At 47.0% G+C, this 21,860-nt stretch overlaps 1 protein-coding gene across 1 annotated transcript; it reads left to right on the top strand.

Moving 5' to 3' along the window:
• Positions 1–2,014: 2,014 nt before the first annotated feature.
• Positions 2,015–20,355, top strand: GFOD2 (Gfo/Idh/MocA-like oxidoreductase domain containing 2). Its single transcript, XM_003936308.4, has 2 exons — positions 2,015–2,274; positions 18,491–20,355. Exons 1-2 carry the CDS (start codon positions 2,016–2,018, stop codon positions 19,387–19,389), a joined length of 1,158 nt encoding a protein of 385 aa, XP_003936357.1. The 5' UTR covers position 2,015; the 3' UTR covers positions 19,390–20,355.
• The last annotated feature ends 1,505 nt before the right edge of the window (positions 20,356–21,860 follow it).

Consider the following 21,860-nt stretch of genomic DNA (forward strand, 5'->3'; position numbering starts at 1 on the left):
AACATGGCGAAACCCTGCCTCAAAAATACAAAAATTAGGCCAGACACGGTGGCTCACAACTGTAATCCCAGCACTCTGGGAGGCCCAGGCGGGAGGATCACAGGGTCAGGAGTTTGAGACCAGCCTGGCAAATATATTGAAACTCCGTCCCTACTAAAAATACAAATGTTAGCCGGGCATGGTGGGTCCCTGTAGTCCCAGCTACTCAGGAGGCTGAGGCAGGAGAATCACTTGAACCTGGGAGGTGGAGGTTGCAGTGAGTTGAGATTGCGCCATTGCACTCCAACCTGGGTAACAAGAGTGAAACTCCATCTCAAAAAAAAAAAAAAAAGAGATGGAGAAAGTGGAAAAGGAAAGCAGGCTGACTAAGTGGCCACAGACACTGTTTACCATCAGAAAGAAAAAAAGGTGGTTAAGATAAAACCCCAATGAGAGTGCAGGAGGCAATTATTTCTTTCACTTTTCTCTTGAACTGGTTTGTTTTCCACTCTTCTTTTTATTTAATTTTTTTTTTTTTTTTTTTTTTTTTTTGAGACAGAGGTTCATTTTGTCACCCAGGCTGGAGTGCAATGGTGCGATCTTGGCTCACTGCAACCTCAACCTCCCAGGTTCAAGTGATTCTCCTGCTTTAGCTTCCCAGATAGCTGGGATTACAGGCATCTGCCACCAAACCTGGCTAACGTTTTTGTATTTTTAGTAGTGATGGGGTTTTACCATGTTGAGCCAGCTGGTTTTGAACTCCACCTCAGACAATCCACCTGCCTCGGCCTCCCAAAGTGCTGGGATTACAGGCGTGAGCCACCATGCCAGGCCTACACTCTTCTTTTTCTTTGTCATATATGGAATCATGAACTTTCACAGCAAGAAGGAACCCTGAAGATCAATCACTCCCCTTATTATACATTTAAGGCCCTGAAGGTTGAATGGTTTGACCAGGGTTGCACAGAAAATTAAGTAGCAGAACAGGGATTTAAACCCAGCTTTATTCATTTTCGTTTTTCCTCCTATCCTTCAGTCTCCATGGAAAAAGATTCTGCAGTTTTTAATCTTGGAGCAGTATTTCTTTTTTCTTTTGAGACAAGGTCTTGCTCTATTGCCCAGGCTGGAGTGCAGTAGCGCAATCATAGCTCTCTACAATTGTGAACTCCTGGGCTCAAGTAATCCTTTCGCCTCAGTCTCCCAGGTAGCTAGGACTACAAGTGCAGGCCACCACATCTGGCTATTTATTTATTTATTTATTTATTGTATAGAGGTGGCATCTCATCATGTTCCTCAGACTACTCTCAAACTCCTGGCCTCAAGTTATCTTCCCACCTTGGCCTCCTAAAGAGCTGGGGTTGCAGGCATGAGCCACCATGCCTGGCCTCGAGCAGTATGTCATTTGTGCTTTTCTGGAAGAGACTTGTTGCTTCCTTATTTGAAATTAGTGCGGTGGCTCATGCCTATAATCCTAGCACTTTGGGAGGCCAAGGTCGGTGGATCACCTGAAGTCAGGAGTTCAAGACCAGCCTGGCCATCATGGTGAAACCCCATCTTTTTAAAAAAAAAAAAAGAAAGAAAAGAAATTTGCTTCGGGCTGGGTGCAGTGGCTCACACCTGTAATCCCAGCACTTTGGGAGGCCAAGGCGGGCAGATCACGAGGTAAAGAGATCAAGACCATCCTAGCCAACATGGTAAAACCCTGTCTCTACTGAAAATACAAAAATTAGCTGGGCGTGGTGGCACGTGCCTGTAGTCCCAGCTACTTGGGAGGCTGAGGCAGGAGAATCATTTGAACCCAGAAGGTAGAGATTGTAGTGAACCGAGATCACGCCACTGCACTCCAGCCTGGGGGAACAAGAGTGAGACTCCATCTCAAAAAAAAAAAAAAAAAAGACTAAGCTGGGTATCCTCTCTGGTAATAACCAGTGTAATGCTTGTTGTTCTAGGAGCCATGTTTGACCAGGACGTTTGGAAGGTCGTATCCATGCTGGAGGCTCTTGTGAGGAGATGAGTAGGTGACGAGAGAGGCTGGGATGAAGATGCTGCCAGGAGTGGGTGTATTTGGGACTGGCAGCTCCGCCCGAGTTCTTGTCCCGCTGCTGAGGGCTGAAGGGTTCACTGTTGAGGCCCTGTGGGGGAAGACCGAGGAGGAGGCGAAACAGCTTGCTGAGGAGATGAACGTTGCCTTCTACACCAGCCGGACCGATGACGTCTTGCTGCATCAAGATGTGGATCTGGTGTGCATCAGCATTCCCCCTCCACTTACCCGGCAGATATCCGTGAAGGCTCTAGGTATGCCCAGCAGGCTGCAGTAGGGGCAGATCATGACTCCCTCTGGGCAGTCCCCTGAGGGTCAGTCCTCTCCTCTGAGCCTGCATACCCCTTCCTAGGCTCTCGTCTGTAGGGAGGAGAACTCTGGGACATCACTTATCCCTGAAGCTAGTGCTTGGGGAGAGCATGTTGGGGGTTCTTACAACTATAGGAGAAAAAAGATATAGCCTAACCTACCTCCCATTCATAAATTTCTGAACAGAAATTAAGGAAATACTCTAAGAGACAGATATCAAGGGGCTAGAGATGGTTGCATCTCAGGCTGTAAAGTTTGCCTCTGTGAAGTTAGAGGTCAGAGCCCTGGGCACTGGGGAATTGGCTGTGACTGGTGTGTTTGTTCTTCCATTTCTGGGGCACACAGCACCACAGGAAGGAGAGGCTGTGTAGCAAGGCTACCATTTCCCATGTTTTGTCAGCCCTTGACTATAGTGATCACACACCCTTCCTGCCAAACTGCAGTTTTGTATTGCCAGAGGGCAGGAAGTCTCTGACAGCGTAGGGCTTCCCTGACAGGATCTGAAGACAGTCTGCTCACATGACATCTCTTTCCCTTGGGAAGTTTTGGGCTTGGTAACCTCCTGCCCATGGCTGGGCATGGCCTGCTGAGCTGTTCTCCTGCAGTTCCTGTTGTTTTTCTCTTTCTAGTCAACTGTAGTCAACTTCTCTTCATCTAATAGAAATCAGAACCTAGTTTAGTAAGCAAACAAACCAGTAAACATTCAGCCAACAATTTTTATTTATTTACTATTTTTATTTGTTTATTTATTTTGGAGAGGTGTTTTGCTCTTGTTGCCCAAGCTAGAATGCAGTGGCACAATCCCGGCTCACTGCAACCGCTACCTCCTGGGTTCAAGTGATTCTCCTGCCTCAGCCTCCCGAATAGCTGGGATTACAGGCACCTGCCACCACACCCAACTAATTTTTGTATTTTTAGAAGAGATGGGGTCTCACCATGTTTACCAGGCTGGTCTTGAACTCCTGACCTCAGGTGATTCACCTGCCTCAGCCTCCCAAAGTGCTGGGATTACAGGCATGAACCACTGCACCTGGCTTTTCTTTTTTTGTTGTTTGTTTTTTAATATAGAACCTCACTGTGTCACCCAGGCCAGAGTGCAGTGGCACAATCTCAGCTCACTGCAACCTCCACCTCCCAAGTTCAAGCGATTCTCCTGCCCTGGCCTCCCAAGTAGCAGGGACTACAGATGTGTGCTACCACGCCTGGCTAATTTTTGTAATTTTAGTAGAAATGGGGTTTTGCCATGTTGGCCAGGCTGGTCTTGAACTCCTGACCTCAGGTGATCCACCTGCCTTGGCCACCCAAAGTGCTGAGGTTACAAGCATGAGCCACCACACCTGGCCTCGGGTTGGCTGGTTGTTTTTTTTTTTTTTTTTTTTTTTTTTTGAGACGGAGTCTTGCTAGGTCACCAGGCTGGAGTGCAGTGGTGCAATCTCGGCTCACCGCAACCTCTGCCTCCTGGGTTCAAGCGATTCTTGCTCAGCCTCCCAAGTAGCTGGGACTATAGGCGCGTGCCACCATGCCCGGCTAATTTTTTTTTTTTTTGGTATTTTTAGTAGTGATCTGCCCGCCTCAGCCTCCCAAAGTGCTGGGATAACAGGCATGAGCCACTGCGCCCGGCCAATATTTTTTTAATACCTTCTGTGTGCCAGTCACTGTACTGTTGTCATTTTGGACATTCAAAGCTATATTAGATGGGACTCATCCCTGCCTTCAGATTTCATAGTCCAATTGAGGCAACTAGAAATAACACACATTACAAGGTAGATGACAGAAGACATAGTCACAATTCAAGTAGTATATAGTTACTTCACTGAGTCATTGTTTTATGTGAGGTGATAGGAGTCAAGTGTCTTTTTGATACAGTCAGAGATCTCTAGGTCCAGGAACTGGTGCCATGAGGCTGTCCTCCACTCTTCCTGACCACTGCCATGGTGGAAAACCCCAGAGTCTGCTACTTACCTCTCCCCGATTCTGAGAAATGTCATAAGAAGGTGTCTGTCACCTCTGGCCAGTGGGTGGGGAAAAATAAACGTTCACTGAAGTGAGAAAGAACTTCAGTCGGACTGGTTGTCAATTTGGAGCAAGTAAGTTTTGGCCTTATTGTTTCTTCCAGAGAGCTCTCTCTGATGATGCGTGACATTGGAGCTATTCATTCATTGGTCACCAAATACTTGGGAGGTCAGACAGTGGCTCCCAGATTGAATTCAGAAATAGACCTAGGTCAACACTTTAGCAGAAAGTTGATTCAAGGGGAACCAAGCCACTATGGTCACTTGACTCCTTGCCATCCCTTGTGGCTTGAATGCAGACCAGTAAGGTGAGGTGTGTCCAGAGGCAGAGCTCTGGAGTCTCTCAGTCTTCTTCCTGAATTTTAGGGCTCCCCACAGACACCATTTCCAAGCTGTGCAGGAGGAAAAAGAAAAACCCCAGGGTCCTGTGGCGACAAGCTTGCTTTTTTTCTGGTTCTTGGTATGCTCCACCAGCAGCAGCAGCAGCACCTGGGAGCTTATTAGAAATCTGAACTCTCAGCTGGGCAACATAGTGGGATCCCGTCTCTACAAAAATAGTTTAAAAATCAGCTAGGCATGGTGGCATGTGACTGTGGTCCCAGCTACTTAGGAAGCTGAAGCAGAAGGATCACTTGAGCCCAGGAGATAGAGGCTGCTGTGAGCAGTGATCATGCACTCCAGCTTGAGTGAGAGAGTAAGACTGTCTCAAAAACAAAGAAGTCAAAATTCTCAGGCCCCAGTCCAAACCTACTGAATCTCTGGGATCCAGCTATCTGTGTTTGAACAAGACTTGCAGGTGACTCTCATGCACCTTAAGAGAGCATGAGAGCCACTGATTGAGTCCAGCGTCTTCATTTGAATTAAACTGAGGCCCAGGAACATTAGGAATAACAGCTTGGTTGCATTTCACCAAGTCTTCATGCTGTGATTTTTCTCTCCTTGCTAGAGCTTTACATTTTTATTGTATTTCTAAAGCCGTAGGATCATTTCTTGCCCTCATTCTTATTTTTCCTAAAATTAATTATTGGACTTCGCTTCCAGAGATACACTTTTCATATCACAGCTCTTTTTTTTTTTTTTTATTGCATTTTAGGTTTTGGGGTACATGGGATGAACATGCAAGATTGTTGCATAGGTACACACATAGCAGTGTGCTTTGCTGCCTTCCGTCCCCTCACCTGTATCTGTCATTTCTCCCCATGCTATCTCTTCCCACCTCCCCACCCCGCCGCCCCTCCCCAATTTCCCCCCAACGGACCCCAGTGTGTAGTGCTCCCCTCCCTATGTCCATGTGTTCTCATTGTTCAACACCCGCCTATGAGCGAGAATATACGGTGTTTGATTTTCTGCTCTTGTGTCAGTTTGCTGAGAATGATGGTTTCCAGGTTCATCCATGTCCCTACAAAGGACGTGAACTCATCGTTTTTGATGGCTGCATAATATTCCATGGTGTATATGTACCACATTTTCCCTATCCAGTCTATCATCGTTGGGCATTTGGGTTGGTTCCAGGTCTTTGCTATTGTAAACAGTGCTGCAATGAACATTTGTGTGCATGTGTCCTTGTAGCAGAATGATTTATAATCCTTTGGATATATACCCAGTAATGGGATTGCTGGGTCAAATGGGATTTCTATTTTTAGGTCCTTGAGGAATCGCCACACTGTCTTCCACAATGGTTGAATTAATTTACATTCCCACCAACAGTGTAAAAGTGTTCCTGTTTCTCCACATCCTCTCCAGCATCTGTTGTTTCCCGATTTTTTAATGATCGCCATTCTAACTGGTGTGAGATGGTATCTCAATGTGGTTTTGATTTGCATTTCTCTGATGACCAGTGATGATGAGCATTTTTTCATATGTTTGTTGGCCTCCTGTATGTCTTCTTTTGTAAAGTATCTGTTCATATCCTTCGCCCATTTTTGAATGGGCTTGTTTGTTTTTTTCTTGTAGATCTGCTTTAGTTCTTTGTAAATTCTGGATATCAGCCCCTTGTCAGATGGGTAGACTGCAAAAATTTTTTCCCATTCTGTTGGTTGCCGATTCACTCTACTGACTGTTTCTTTTGCCGTGCAGAAGCTGTGGAGTTTGATTAGGTCCCATTTGTCTATTTTGGCTTTTGTTGCCATTGCTTTTGGCGTTTTGGTCATGAAGTCCTTGCCTACACCTATGTCCTGAATGGTTTTGCCTAGATTTTCTTCTAAGGTTTTTATGGTATTAGGTCTGATGTTTAAGTCTTTAATCCATCTGGAGTTAATTTTGGTGTAAGGTGTCAGGAAGGGGTCCTGTTTCTGCTTTCTGCACATGGCTAGCCAGTTTTCCCAACACCATTTATTAAACAGGGAGTCCTTTCCCCATTGCTTGTTTTTGTCAGGTTTGTCGAAGATCAGATGGTTGTGGGTATGTTGTATTTCCTCTGAGGCCTCTGTTCTGTTCCATTGGTCTATATCTCTGTTTTGGTACCAGTACCATGCTGTTTTGATTACTGTAGCCTTGTAGTATAGTTTGAAGTCTGGTAGTGTGATGCCTCCTGCTTTGTTCTTTTTGCTTAGAATTGACTTGGCTATGCGGGCTCTCTTTTGGTTCCATATGAAATTTAAGGTGTTTTTTTTCCAGTTCTGTGAAGAAGGTCATTGGTAGCTTGATGGGAATAGCATTGAATCTGTAAATTACTTTGGGCAGTATGGCCATTTTCACGATGTTGATTCTTCCTAACCATGAACATGGAATGTTTCTCCATCTGTTTGTATCCTCTCTTATTTCGTTGAGCAATGGCTTGTAGTTCTCCTTGAAGAGGTCCTTTACGTTCCTTGTTAGTTGTATTCCTAGGTACTTTATTCTCTTTGTAGCAATTGTGAATGGCAGTTCGTTCTTGATTTGGCTCTCTTGAAGTCTATTACTGGTGTATAGGAATGCTTGTAATTTTTGCACGTTGATTTTGTATCCTGAGACTTTGCTGAAGTTGTTTATCAGTTTCAGGAGATTTTGGGCTGAGATGATGGGGTCTTCCAGATATACAATCATGTCATCTGCAAATAGAGACAATTTGATTTCCTCCTTTCCAATTTGGATACCCTTTATTTCTTTTTCTTGCCTGATTGCTCTGGCTCACAGCTCTTTTTAAGGCATCTTGTTTTCTGCTTTGGTCTGACATGTATTTTTCATCTTCTACCTCCAATTTCATCCTTAAAACTTTCCCGTGAATTTCTTAAATGGGAGAGGGAAGGGCCCTGATGTATTTTATTCTTCAGTTTAGAAGTAGTTCAGGAAGATAGGGGCCGGGCGCGGTGGCTCAAGCCTGTAATCCCAGCACTTTGGGAGGCCGAGGCGGGTGGATCACGAGATCAAGAGATCGAGACCATCCTGGTCAACATGGTGAAACCCCGTCTCTACTAAAAATACTAAAAATTAGCTGGGCATGGTGGCGTGTGCCTGTAATCCCAGCTACTCAGGAGGCTAAGACAGGAGAATTGCCTGAACCTAGGAGGCGGAGGTTGCGGTGAACCGAGATCGCGCCATTGCACTCCAGCCTGGGCAGCAAGAGCAAAACTCCGTCTCAAAAAAAAAAAAAAAAAAAAAAGAAGTAGTTCAGGAAAATGTATTTTAAGTGCAAAGTGCTCCAGCACTAAAAAAAATACAAAATTAGGCCGGGCGTGGTGGCTCAAGCCTGTAATCCCAGCACTTTGGGAGGCCGAGGCGGGTGGATCACAAGGTCAAGAGATCGAGACCATCCTGGTCAACATGGTGAAACTCCGTCTCAAAAAAAAAAAAAATTAGCCGGGTGTGGTGGCACATGCCTGTAATCCCACTTGAACCTGGGAGGCAGAGATTGTGAGCTGAGATCGCCATTGCACTCCAGCCTGGGCAACAAGAGCAAAACTCTGTCTCAAAAAAAAAAAACACACACACAAACACACACACACACACACACAACAAAGTAGACTCCTGGATTTTGTAAAACATAAAAGTAGCACTCTTCTTGGGCTGCTTTTCAACCCTGCTGTTTGAAATGATTTTTCCAGTCCCAGGCCACTAGAGGGAGAAACAAGGGTGATCCTAAGCCCAGAGCTGTGAATCTGGTTCCCGTGGTGTGTTACTAGCAACAGGGAGGTGGTCTGCAGCAGCACTAGGGCATCTTCTCTGGACCTTGGTCAAGGGCTCATCACTCCTGGGTAATCTAGGGGCATGAGCTAGAGAGGGGCTTGAAGCTTGAAACTCTGCTCCACAGAACCTAAGCTAAAAGCACTCGGCACCCCTCTCATTCCCTGAAAGCAAAACCGTTTTCAGGTTTTTTATTTTTGTTTCTGTTTTTGTTTTGAGACAGGCTTTCACTATTTCACCCAGGCTGGAGCACAATGGTGCTATCATAGCTTACTGCAAACTTGAACTCCTGAGCTCAATCCTCCTGCCTTAGCCTCTGGAGTAGCTGAAACCATAGGTGCACCACCATGCCTGGCTTTTTAAGAAAACATTTTCATAGAGACAGGATCTCACTATGTTGTTCAAGCTGGTCTTGAACTCCTGACTCTGGCAGTCTTCCTACCTTGGCCTCCCAAAGTGCTGGAATTATAGGCAGGAGCCACTGTGCCTAGCAGATTTCAGCTTCTCTAATCTCCCTTGACTTCTTGGCAGAAGAGCTAGATAAACTCAGGTAGACATGTCTTTCATGGCTACCCAAAGACCCTGTACAGCTAGCCCGCAGGAGCCTGTTTAAACTAAACATGGCCTTTTAGTCCCGTGCTCATACTACTGGGTCCCAAATTTAAGAGTGCTGTTGTGGCTGGGCACGGTGGCTCATGCCTGTAATCCCAGCACTTTGGGAGGCCAAGGTGGGCAGATCACCTGAGGTCAGCACTTCGAAACCAGCCTGACAAACATGGTGAAACCTGGTGTCTACTAAAAACAAAAAAAATTAGGCAGATGTGGTGGCATGCACCTATAAATCCAGCTACTCAGGAGGCTAAGGCAGGAGAATCACTTGAACCTGGGAGGTGGAGGTTACAGTGAGCTGAGATGATGCCACTGCACTCCAGCCTGAGCAACAGAGTGAGACTTCATCTCAAAAAAAAAAAAAAAAAATTAAAAAAGTACTGTCATTCAGGGCCAGGCATGGTGGCTCACACCACTAATCCAGCATTTTGGGAGGCCAATGTGGGCAGATCGCTTGAACTCAGAAGTTTAAAGACCAGTCTGGACAACATGATGAAACCCCATCTCTATCGAAAGTACAAAATATTAGCTGGGTGAGGTGGCTCACACCTGTAATCCCAGCACTTTGGGAGGCCAAGGCACGTAGATCACAAGGTCAAGAGATCGAGACCATTCTGGCCAACATGATAAAACCCCACCTCTACTAAAAATACAAAAATTAGCTGGGTGTGGTAGCACAAGCCTGTAGTCCCAGCTACTCGGGAGGCTGAGGCAGGAGAATTGCATGAACCAAGGAGGCAGAGGTTGCAGTGAACCCAGATTGCACCATTGCACTCCAGCCTGGCAACAGAGTGAGACCATGTCTCAAAAAAAAAAAAAAAAAAAGCAGATTGAAGAGTGTCATAAATTGAAGCGATTGAATCGATGTCATAGACTACCAATCCAAATGCCTTCTTTCTTGTGCTATAGCACTGAGGTTTATAATCCTGGGAGTTCGGACCTAAGATGCCCTTAAGTACAAATGACAGATGCTCTGCGGGGTTCTTCAGGGTCAGTGTGGCAGTGATGGGGGTAGGAAGTGAGGGGAGCTGGAAGGATTGACCAGAGGCACCAGTTTGTTTCCTGTGGGCTTGGTCAGGATGTGAGCTATCAGGGGGCCAGGCTGGGCCTGACTCTCGGAGAGACCTAATACACAGTACATATAATAAAATAACTCCTCTGTATTCATTTTGATTCTGTTTTTTTGAGACAGAGTCTTGCTCTGCCATCCAGGCTGGAGTACAGTGGCTTGATCATAGCTCACTGCAGCCTCTAACTCCTGAACTCAAGTGATTCTTCCACCCCAGCCTCCTGTGTTTCTGGGACTATAGGTGTGTACTGCCATACCCGTGAGCCACCTCACCCAGCCTGAAAATTTGGTTTTCTAAAAAGATGTTACAAAATCAATATGTGCGGGGCATGGTGGCTCATGACTGTAATCCTGGCACTTTGGGAGGCCAAGGCAGAAGGATCACCTGAGGCCAGGAGTTTGAGACCAGCCTGGGCAATGTAGCAAGACCTTGTATTTACAAAAAATTTAAAAATAAGCTGGGGGTGGTGTCATGCACCTATAGTCCCTGCTACTTGGAAAGCTCGGGGGAAGGCTCTGCTTGAGCCCAGACCAAGAAGGCAGCAAACCAGAATCATGCATGCTACTACACTCCAGCCTAGGTGACAGCAAGAACCCGTACAGCTTTTTTTTTTTTTTTTTTGATACAGTCTCTTGCTCTGTCACCTAGCCTGCAGTGCAGTGGTGTGATCTCAGCTTACTACAACCTCTGCCTCCCAGGTTCAAGTGATTCTTCTGCCTCAGCCTCCTGAGTAGCTGACACTACAGGTGCGCACCACCATGCCTGGCTTTTTGTTTTTTGGTTTTTATTTTTTTGACAGAGTCTTGCTCTTTCCCAGGCTGGAGTGAAGTGGCTCAATCTGGGCTCACTGCAACCTCTGCCCCCTGGGTTCAAGGGATTCTCCTGCCTCAGCCTCCCAGGTAGCTGGGATTATAGGAGCGCACCACCATGCCCAGCTAATTTTTTTTTTTTTTTTAAAGATAGTCAAGTGCAGTAGTGAGAAGGAGGGAAAGAGTAGAACAAGGAGTTCAATCTGTAACTGACTGTGAACAATCAATTGAGATAACTCACTACCTACGGACCAGCCAGCCATCCAGCTAACTTTTTTTTTTTTTTTTTTTTTTTTGAGACGGAGTTTCCCTCTTGTTACCCAGGCTGGAGTGCAATGGCGCGATCCCGGCTCACCGAAACCTCCACCTCCTGGGTTGGATGGTCTCGATCTCTTGACCTCGTGATCCACCTGCCTCGACCTCCCAAAGTACTGGGATTACAGGCGTGAGCCACCGTGCCCAGCACCGTCCAGCTAATTTTTATATCTTTAGTAGAGATGGGGGTTTTGCCATGTTGGCCAGACTGGTCTTTTTTTTTTTTTTTTTTTTTTTTTTTTGAGACGGAGTTTCGCTCTTGTTACCCAGGCTGGAGTGCAATGACGTGGTCTCGGCTCATCGCAACCTCCGCCTCCTAGGTTCAGGCAATTCTCCTGCCTCAGCCTCCTCAGTAGCTGGGATTACAGGCATGTGCCACCATGCCCAGCTAATTTTTTGTATTTTTAGTAGAGACAGGGTTTCACCATGTTGACCAGGATGGTCTCGATCTCTCAACCTTGTGGTCCACCCGCCTCGGCCTCCCAAAGTGCTGGGATTACAGGCTTGAGCCACCGCGCCCGGCATTGCCAGACTGGTCTTGAACTCCTGACTTCAGGTGATCCACCTGCTTCGGCCTCTCAAAGTGCTAGGATTACAGGCATGAGCCACTGTGCCTGTCGTAATTTTTTGTATTTTTAATAGAGACGGGGTTTCATCATATTGGCCAGGCTGGTCTTGAACCTCTGACCTCATGATCTGCCCGCCTTGGCCTCCCAGAGTGCTGTGATTACAGGTGTGAGCCTAGTTTCTTCTTTAAGAGACAGAGTCTTGGGCCAGGCGCTGTGGCTCACACCTGTAATCCCAGCACTTTGGGAGGCCGAGTCGGGTGGATCACGAGGTCAGGAGTTCGACACCAGCCTTGCCAACATGATAAAACCCCATCTCTACTAAAAATACAAAAATTAGCTGGGCGTGGTGGTGTATGCCTGTAGTCCCAGCTACTCGGGAGGCTGAGGCAAAAGAATCACTTGAACCCAGGAGATGGAGGTGGGAATGAGCTGAGATTGCGCCACTGCACTCCAGCCTGGGTGAGAGAGCGAGACTGTGTCTCAAAAAAAAAAGAAGAAACTAAGTCAGATTTTCAAAATATAGAACAAATAAATTATTTACCCAGAAAATGTAGTTTCTATAAGAGTCTTTTTATTTATTTATTTATTTATTGAGACAAAATCTCATTCTGTCACCCAGGCTGGAGTGCAGTAGCTCAACATAGCTCACCACAGCCCCAATCTCCTGGGCTCAAAGGATCCTCCTGCCTCAGCTTCCAAGTAGCTAGGATTACAGGTATATGCCTCCATGCCTGGCTTATTTTTTATTTTTTTAAAATAGAGATGAGGTCTTGCTGTGTTCCCCAGGCTGATCTTAAACTCCGGAACTCAAGTGATCTTCCCATCTTGGCCTCCCAAAGTGCTGGGAATGTAAGCTTGAGCCACCATGCCCAGCCAAGTCTTAAAATCCAAGTCACAATGGGCTTTTTTTCTCTGTATTTATGACATTAGCTGAATCCCTCCCTTGGCGATGGTAATAAAATGTACTGTTGATAGAGCCGTGCTGAGCCAGGTACTTTATATATACTGCTTTGGTTGACTTAGTTCTCCTTTCTTCCCTGTAAATGTAAAATCCTGCTTTACATTTATAGTAGTAAACAAAATACAGGAGAAGTTTAGAAATTTCCCAGGTCATCTAGCAATGAAGTAAGAGAACCAAGATTTGCACACAGGAATTTCTGGCTCCAAAGCTTGAGTCCAGCACCAATAATTGACTCTTCCTTGTAGTCAGTTGTCCTGGGGCCCATCCATCATGTGGGACATCAGCCATTTCTTTTTTTTTTTTTTTTTTGAGATGGAGTTTTGCTCTTGTTACCCAGGCTGGAGTGCAATGGCGCGATCTCGGCTCACCGCAACCTCCGCCTCCTGGGGTCAGGCAATTCTCCTGCCTCAGCCTCCTGAGTAGCTGGGATTACAGGCACGTGCCACCATGCCCAGCTAATTTTTTGCACTTTTAGTAGAGACGGGGTTTCACCATGTTGACCAGGATGGTCTCGATCTCTTGACCTCGTGATCCACCTGCCTCGGCCTCCCAAAGTGCTGGGATTACAGGCTTGAGCCACCGCGCCCGGCGGACATCAGCCATTTCTATAAAGTTTTCTTATTTACTGGTTGCAAGATTTATTGATTGTAGTTACCATTGTTTCTGCTGGAAGCTGGCCAAATGAGTTCCCCTCCTGAGCTTGTGTAAACATAATCCATCTTGGTCCATTAGGGTAAACTGCACCCTGCAGTGAGCCATCAGATACAATCTGTGTTGGGCTGGGCTGGGTGACTCACACCTGTAATTCTAGCACTTTGGGAGGCCAAGGCGGGCACATCACCTGAGGTCAGGAGTTTGAGGCCAGCCTGGCCAACATAGTGAAACTTCATCTCTACTAAAAATACAAAAATTAGCTGGCCATGTGGTGGGCACCTGTAATCCCAGCTACTCAGAAGGCTGAAGCAGGAGAATCGCTTGAACCTGGGAGGCAGAAGTTGCAGTGAGCAGAGATCGTGACACTGCATTCCAGCCTGGGCAGCAGAGTAAGACTCTATCTCAATTAATAAAAAAAAAAAAAAAAAAGGAATCCCAGTGCAGTGGCTCATGCCTGTAATCTTTGGGAGGCCAAGGCAGGCAGATCACAAGGTCAAGAGATCAAGACCATCCTGGCCAACATGATGAAACCTGTTCTCTACTAACAATACAAAAATTAGCCAGGTGTGATGGCATGCATCTGTAGTCCCAGCTACTGGGAGGCTGAGTCAGGAGAATCACTTCAACCCTGGAGGCAGAGGTTGCAGTGAGCCAAGATCTCACTACGGCACTCCAGCCTGGTGACAGAGCGAGAGTCCATCTCAATAAAAAAAAAAAAAGGAAAATTTTGGAAGCGTACATAGATCATGCATCAAGACCTTATGGGTGGGCCTTTGTAAGGACTTTGGCTTTTATTCCAAGAAGCAATTGGACATTGGAGGGCTTTTTTTTTGTGGATTTCCGCCTGGGTGTCTACCTTTCCTCCTGGTTTACTAGGTATTACCACGGGATTTCTTTTTTTTTTTTTTTTGAGATGCAGTCTTTTTTTTTTTCTTTTTCTTTTTCTTTTTTTTTTGAAGAAGAATGAGAGAAAGAAAAAGAATAAAAAAGAATGAAGGAGAGGGAGAAAGAGGAAAAGGAAGAGGGAGAGAGAACCGGGGGTGTTGCTTTATTGCCCAGGATAGAATGCAGTCTAAAAATGGGTATGCCTATAATTGTGCTTAATAATAGAGACATAAAAATAATGAGGGGCTGGGCGCAGTGGCTCACGCCTGTAATCCCAGCACTTTGGGAGGCCGAGGCAGGTGGATCACAAGGTCAAGAGATCGAGACCATCCTGGTCAACAAGGTGAAACCCCGTCTCCACTAAAAATACAAAAATTAGCTGGGCATGGTGGTACATGCCTGTAGTCCCAGCTACTCGGGAGGCTGAGACAGGAGAACTGCTTGAACCCAGGACACGGAGGTTGTGGTGAGCCGAGATTGTACCATTGCACTCCAGCCTGGGTAACAAGAGTAAAACTCTGTCTAAAAAAAAACAAAAAACTGCCGGGCACGGTGGCTCAAGCCTGTAATCCCAGCACTTTGGGAGGCTGAGGCGAGTGGATCACGAGGTCGAGAGATCGAGACCATCCTGGTCAACATGGTGAAACCCCTTCTCTACTAAAAATACAAAAAACTAGCTGGTCGTGGTGGTGCGTGCCTGTAATCCCAGCTACTTAGGAGGCTGAGGCAGGAGAATTGCCTGAGCCCAGGAGGCGGAGGTGGCGGTGAGCTGAGATCGCGCCATTGCACTCCAGCCTGGGTAACAAGAGGAAAACTCCGTCTCAAAAGAAAAAAAAAAAAAAAATGAGGGAAGAAAATAACTAACAAGCAGCCAACCAATATTTTATTTAAAACTGTAAATAGGGCCGGGTGCGGTGGCTCACACCTGTAATCCCAGCACTTTGGGAGGCCAAGGCGGGTGGATCACGAGGTCAAGAGATCGAGACCATCCTGGTTAACATGGTGAAACCCCGGCTCTACTAAAAATACAAAAAATTAGCTGGGCATGGTGGCGCGTGCCTGTAATCCCAGCTACTCAGGAGGCTGAGGCAGGAGAATTGCCTGAACATAGAAGATGGAGGTTGCGGTGAGCCGAGATCACACCATTGAACTCCAGCCTGGGTATCGAGAGTGAAACTCTGTCTCAAAAAAAAAAACCAAACAAACCTGTAAATAGGTGTGATGTGATAAGAGTGTATATTTTGTGTATTTAAAGTGGAGAGTTCTATAAATGTTAATTAAATCTACTTGTTCCAGATCTGAGTTCAAGTCCTGGATATCGTTGTTAACTTTCTGTCTCATTGATCTGTCTAATATTGATGTTGAAGTCTCCCACTATTATTGTGTGGGAGTCTAAGTCTCTTTATAAGTCTTATATATCTGGGTATTCCTGTATTGGGTGTGTATATATTTAGGATCTTTAGCTCTTCTTGTTACATTGATCCTTTTATCATTATGTAATATCCTTCTTTGCTTCTTTTGATCTTTGTTGCTTTAAAGTCTATTTTTTCAGCAAAAATTGCAACTCCCGCTTTCTATTTATTTATTTATTTTTGCTCTCCATTTGGTTGATAAATCTTTCTCCATCCCTTTGTTTTGAGTCTTTGTGTATCCTTGTATGTGAGTTGGGTCTAGATGCAGCATACCGATGGGTCTTGGCTTTTTTTTTTTTTTTTTTTGCCTGTCTTTGTCTTTGGATTGGGGAATTTAGTCAATTTAAATTTAGAATTAATAATAATATATGTGAGTTTAATACTGGCATTTAATGTTAGCTGGCTGTTTTGCCCATTAGTTGATGTAAATTCTTGATTATGTGGATGCTCTTTATTTTTTGGTATTTTTTAAAAAGGCTGATACTGGTTGTTCGTTTCTATGTGTAGTGGTTCTTTCAGAAGCTCTTGTAAAGCAAGCTGGTGGTGATGAAATCTCTGAGTGCTTGCTTGTTCACAAAGGATTTTATTTTTTCTTTGCTTATGAAGCTTAGTTTGGCTGGATGTGAAATTCTGGGTTGAAAGTTCTTTTCTTTAAGGATGTTGAATAATGGCCCCCACTCTCTTCTGGCTTGTAGGGTTTCTGCTGAGAGATCTGCTGTGAGTCTGATAGGCTTCTCTTTATGGGTAACCTGACCTTTCTCTGGCTGCCCTCAGTATTTTCTCTTTCATTTCAACCCCGGTGAATCTGGGCATTATGTGCCTTGAGGTTGGTCTTCTTGAGGAATATCTTTGTGGTGTTCTCTGTATTACCTGGGGTTGAATATTGTCCTGTCTTGCTAGGTTGGAAAGTTTTCCTGAATAATATCCTGAAGCATATTTTCCAGCTTGGATTGATTCTCTTCGTCACATTCAGGTACACCTATCAAACATAGATTAGGTCTTTTCACATAGTCCTATATTTCTTGGAGACTTTGCTCGTTCCTTTTTATCCCTTTTTCTCTAATCTTGTCTTCTCGTTTTATTTCATTAAGTTGATCTTCAACCTCTGATATCTTTTCTTCTGCTTGATCAATTCGGCTGTTAAAACTTGTGCATACTTCGTGAAGTTCTCATGTTGTGTTTTTCAGCTCCATTAATTCACTTATATTCCTCTCTAAATTGTGTATTCTTGTTAACATTTCATCAAACCTTTTCTCAAAGTTCTTAGTTTTTTTGCATTGGGTTAGAACAAGTTCTTTTAATTCACAGAAGTTTCTTATCATCCACCTTTTAAAGCCTGCTTCTGATAATGGAACACACTCGTTCTCCATCAGGCCTTGTTCCGCTGATGAGGGACTGTGATCCCCTGTAGAGGGAGAGGCATTCTAATTGTGGTTATTCTGAGCCTTTTTAGGCTGGTTTCTTCCCTTCTTTATAAATTTATCCATCTGTGGTCTTTATAATTACCGTCTTTATAGTTGGGTTTCTGAGTGGACGTCCAACTTGTTGATTCCCAGCGCTAAAATCTGAGCAACCCACTGCGCCAGCCAAAACAGTGGCGTTAAGATTGATGGTGCTTTTCTGACTCTGCACCAAGAACCTCCGCACCAAGGCAGCGGCAAAACCGCCTCGCCAGCCACAAGTTGCGCTGGCGACCCGTGGGGCTCCTTCGCTGGGAATCTCCTGGTACGTGAGCAACAAAAATTCGTCTGAAAGTATGGCGTCCTCTCATTCTCTGCACTTTCACTGGGAGCTACAATCCCGAGCTGCTAGTGATCAGCCATCTTGGATCTCTCCCTTCAACAGAATTTCCTCCAATTCTAACAACATCAAGCTCCCAGGAACACTGCAGGTGTGTCTTGTGGCCGTTCATATCCTCATGAGCTTTCATCTTGAAACATGGAGCAGCATTCATCCCTTCAGTTTCCAGCTGCTGATCCTCTAGCACTCTCCTCAGGGCTTTGTCGAACTTTGTTTAGCTCTGGGTGTGTGCCAGCTGCAGAGTACCCAGAATGGGTGTGAGGGCAGAAAGGGGATTATCACTTCCTTCCCCTCCGACTGGAGCTGAGCATTTTCTAGCTTTGGACCACTCTAACTTGTTGGACCAGTGTTGTCAGAAAACAATCTGCAAGGGAATCTTAGGGTCCTCTCTGGAGTTTTGACTAAAGGGTGGCAGTTATGACTAGCCAATCCCCTAGAAAATAGGTTAGATTCCCTTGTCCCAAGCTGATGACCTAGTAAATGCATGACAGCATAGAGACACATCCATGAAGTGTGCCCACCTATATTATTTAGGGTTTTCCAGAGAAACAGAACCAATAGGGTATTTCAGAGAGATTTATTTGAAGAAATTGGGGCCAGGCATGGTGGCTCACACCTGTAATCTCAGCACTTTGGGAGGCCAAGGCAGGAGAATCACTTGGGCCCAGGAGTTCAAGACCAGCCTGGGCAACAGAGGGAGACCCCATTTCTACAAAAAATAAAAATTAGCCAGGTGTGGTGGTACACACCTGTGGTCCCAGTTACTCAGGAGGCCAAGGTGGAGGATCGCTTGAAGCCAGGAGTTTTGAGATTAGCCTGGGCAACATAGCAAGACCCCACCTCTACAAAAAAGAAATTCGTTCATGCAGTCGTAAGGCAGAAAGTCCAAAATCCTCAGGGCAGGTGGACATGCTGGAGCTTCCCCCTTGGAACTTTGAGATTTCTTGTTGTGTCCTATGATTAGGTATTGGGAAGAATGTGGTTTGTGAGAAGGCAGCAACATCAGTGGATGCCTTCCGGATGGTGACAGCCTCAAGATACTACCCGCAGCTGATGAGCCTGGTGGGGAACGTGCTGCGCTTCCTGCCTGCCTTCGTGCGCATGAAGCAGCTGATTTCAGAGCACTACGTGGGAGCAGTGATGATCTGTGATGCCCGTATCTACTCAGGCAGCCTGCTAAGCCCCAGCTATGGCTGGATCTGTGATGAGCTCATGGGTGGCGGGGGCCTGCACACCATGGGGACGTACATCGTGGACCTGCTAACCCACCTGACCGGCCGGAGAGCAGAAAAGGTACACGGGCTTCTCAAGACGTTCGTGAGGCAGAACTCTGCCATCCGTGGCATCCGGCATGTCACCAGCGATGACTTCTGTTTCTTCCAGATGCTCATGGGTGGGGGTGTGTGCAGCACAGTGACACTCAACTTCAACATGCCGGGCGCCTTTGTGCATGAAGTCATGGTGGTAGGCTCTGCAGGACGCCTTGTCGCCCGAGGAGCTGACCTCTATGGGCAGAAGAACTCTGCCATGCAAGAGGAGCTGCTGTTGAGGGACTCGCTGGCCGTGGGCACAGGGCTGCCTGAACAGGGTCCCCAGGACGTCCCGCTGCTGTACCTAAAGGGTATGGTGTACATGGTGCAGGCCTTGCGCCAGTCCTTCCAGGGACAGAGTGACCGCCGCACCTGGGACCGTGCCCCTGTCTCCATGGCCGCCTCCTTTGAGGATGGGCTGTACATGCAGAGCGTGGTGGATGCCATCAAGAGGTCCAGCCGATCTGGGGAGTGGGAGGCTGTGGAGGTGCTGACGGAGGAGCCTGACGCCAACCAGAACCTGTGTGAAGCGCTTCAGCGGAACAACCTATGAGCCTGCACCTGGGCTCCTTGCCATAGGACAGAGGGACCAGGGAGGGGAACAGGAGCCAGATATGATGGGGGCTTGGCCCTAGCAGAGACAATGTCTTTCTTTTTTTTTTTTTTTTTTTTTTTTTGAGACGGAGTTTCGCTCTTGTTACCCAGGCTGGAGTGCAATGGCGCGATCTCGGCTCACTGCAACCTCCGCCTCCTGGGCTCAGGCAATTCTCCTGCCTCAGCCTCCTGAGTAGCTGGGATTACAGGCATGCGCCACCAGGCCCAGCTAGTTTTTTTTTTGTATTTTTAGTAGAGACGGGGTTTCACCATGTTGACCAGGATGGTCTCGAGCTCTTGACCTCGTGATCCACCCGCCTCGGCCTCCCAAAGTGCTGGGATTACAGGCTTGAGCCACCGCGCCCAGCCTGACAATGTCTTTCATTTAATGAGTCTGGATGAAGCCAGAGGTGGTCCTGGGACTTCACCCTCCCACCCCCACCCCAGCAGCTCACCTGCTCCTTAGACTTGCAGGGTGGCAAACACTCCTGTTGCCAGGCTAGCACGGCATGCACAGGGTAGAGCTGTCGCCAGACCTCCTCATGGCGATGCCAGTGAGTGGGACCAGGAGAGGCTTACCCTGTGGGCCCTTCAGCCTGATCCACAGTCCTAACAGGGTGAGAATGCACAACAGGGGCCAGGCAGCTCGGCTGAAGCCCAAGGAGAAATGACTAGAAGTCTCGTTTCCATGTCCTCCTTGGGTTGGGGCATCTCAGGAACGGTGAGGGCAACAAGCTGACCCTCAGGGACCCTTACCTGCCCCCCTCCCATGTTACCAGCCCCTTCCCAGGTGGGGACAAGGGCTTGCTTTATTAAGTGAGCTCTTGGGCTTTTGAACTAGGGCAGAGGGCCCTGATTTGGCAAAGAGGAGGCAAGGGAGGGCTTTAGAACATCTGAGAAATGTTAATAAATAATTCAGAAAATAGGACATGGCATGTGGTTTTTGGTAGGTTGGGTTTCGTTAATACTGAAAGGCTTGATGATTTTTCTCTTTCCTCATGGCTCCACAGCAGCTCGGAGCCAGCCGTGGGTCATCACCGCCAACTGGGTGGTACCCCTGCCAGCCCTTGTCTCCCACCTATTCCCTCATGGCCAAATCCCAAGAGCCTCCAAAGAAAAGATTTTCTCAGAGAACAGGACTCAGGACTTCCTAATGGGCTGCTGCTGGGCCTGTGTCTCAGCAGATAGCGGGAGAGTTTGGGGCCTCTCTGGGCTGGAGGTCAGGAGAGATCTGTTCTTTTTTTTTTTTTTTTTTTTTTTTGAGACAGAGTCTCGCTCTCGCTCAGGCTGTAGTGCAGTGGCGTGATCTTGGCTCACTGCATTCTCTGCCTCCTGGGTTCAAGCAGTTCTCCTGCCTCAGCCTCCTGAGTAGCTGGGATTACAGGCGTGTGCCACCACGCCCAGCTAATGTTTTTGTATTTTTAGTAGAAATGGAGTTTCACAATGTTGGCTAAGATGGTCTCGATCTCCTGACCTCGTGATCTGCCCGCCTCAGCCTCTCAAAATATTAGGATTACAGGCCTGAGCCACCACACCCGGCTGAGGGGTCTGTTCTTAATGCCACGGTGTTGGCTGCCGGAGCATCCTCGAAGTGGCGGGATGAGCGGTTTCAGGGAGGTGGCACAGGGTGAGAAGGAGGAGGAAGAGCTCCAGGCATGCCCCGTGGAGCAGCTGCAGCTGGACCTGCATTGCACAGGATTAGCCTTCTATCCATCTCCACCATAGGCCAAGGGGTGGTGTTGAGAGAGGACATGCCCTCCCCTTTACTGCTTTGAGCAGCCTGCCAGGAACATTCAGCCTGGACCAAGTTCTGTTCCCTTCTCTAACTTTCCGCCCTCTTCCCTGCCCTGGGTTCCTGGCCAGAAAAGCCCAGGGAGGGCTTCCTCTTCCTCTTGGCACCCCTTCTAGAAGTCGCCAGGCCTGTTTTCCTGTCATGTCCTAGATTCAGACGTCCGTGTGATATGTAATAACAAGGGGCAGGGTTGGAGCGTGCCTACTACATGCTGACCCTCAGAGCAAATACGTTATTATTTAATCTCCAAACCACTCTGACAGTACTATAGTAAATATTCCCATCATTCTGATCATAAGACGGAGGCATGGAGGGCAAAGCTACTTGCCTCCTGTAGGTTGTACATGGTGGAGCCGGGAGCCTGGTCAGGAGTATCTAACCACAGAGTTTGATCTTGAACCACACCTCCTCCCAGCACTTAGGAAGTCTTCAGACCCGAGGGCCAGGCATTTCCCTTCCCTGTGGGGGAACCTCGGCCTGGCCTGAACTAGGAGGTGAAGTGCAGACAGCACGTACCACCAGGCAAGACAGCGATAGTTTAAGGGGAGGCTGCCCCCTTTTCCTTGGGACAGTTAGCTCCGCTCAGTCCTCCCATGTGTGGCCAGGATGTTGAGGTCACTCCAAAATGGAATTGGCCA

Source organism: Saimiri boliviensis, chromosome 1 (genome assembly GCF_048565385.1).
Source record: "Saimiri boliviensis isolate mSaiBol1 chromosome 1, mSaiBol1.pri, whole genome shotgun sequence".
In the NCBI taxonomy this organism is placed as follows: Eukaryota; Metazoa; Chordata; class Mammalia; order Primates; family Cebidae; genus Saimiri; species Saimiri boliviensis.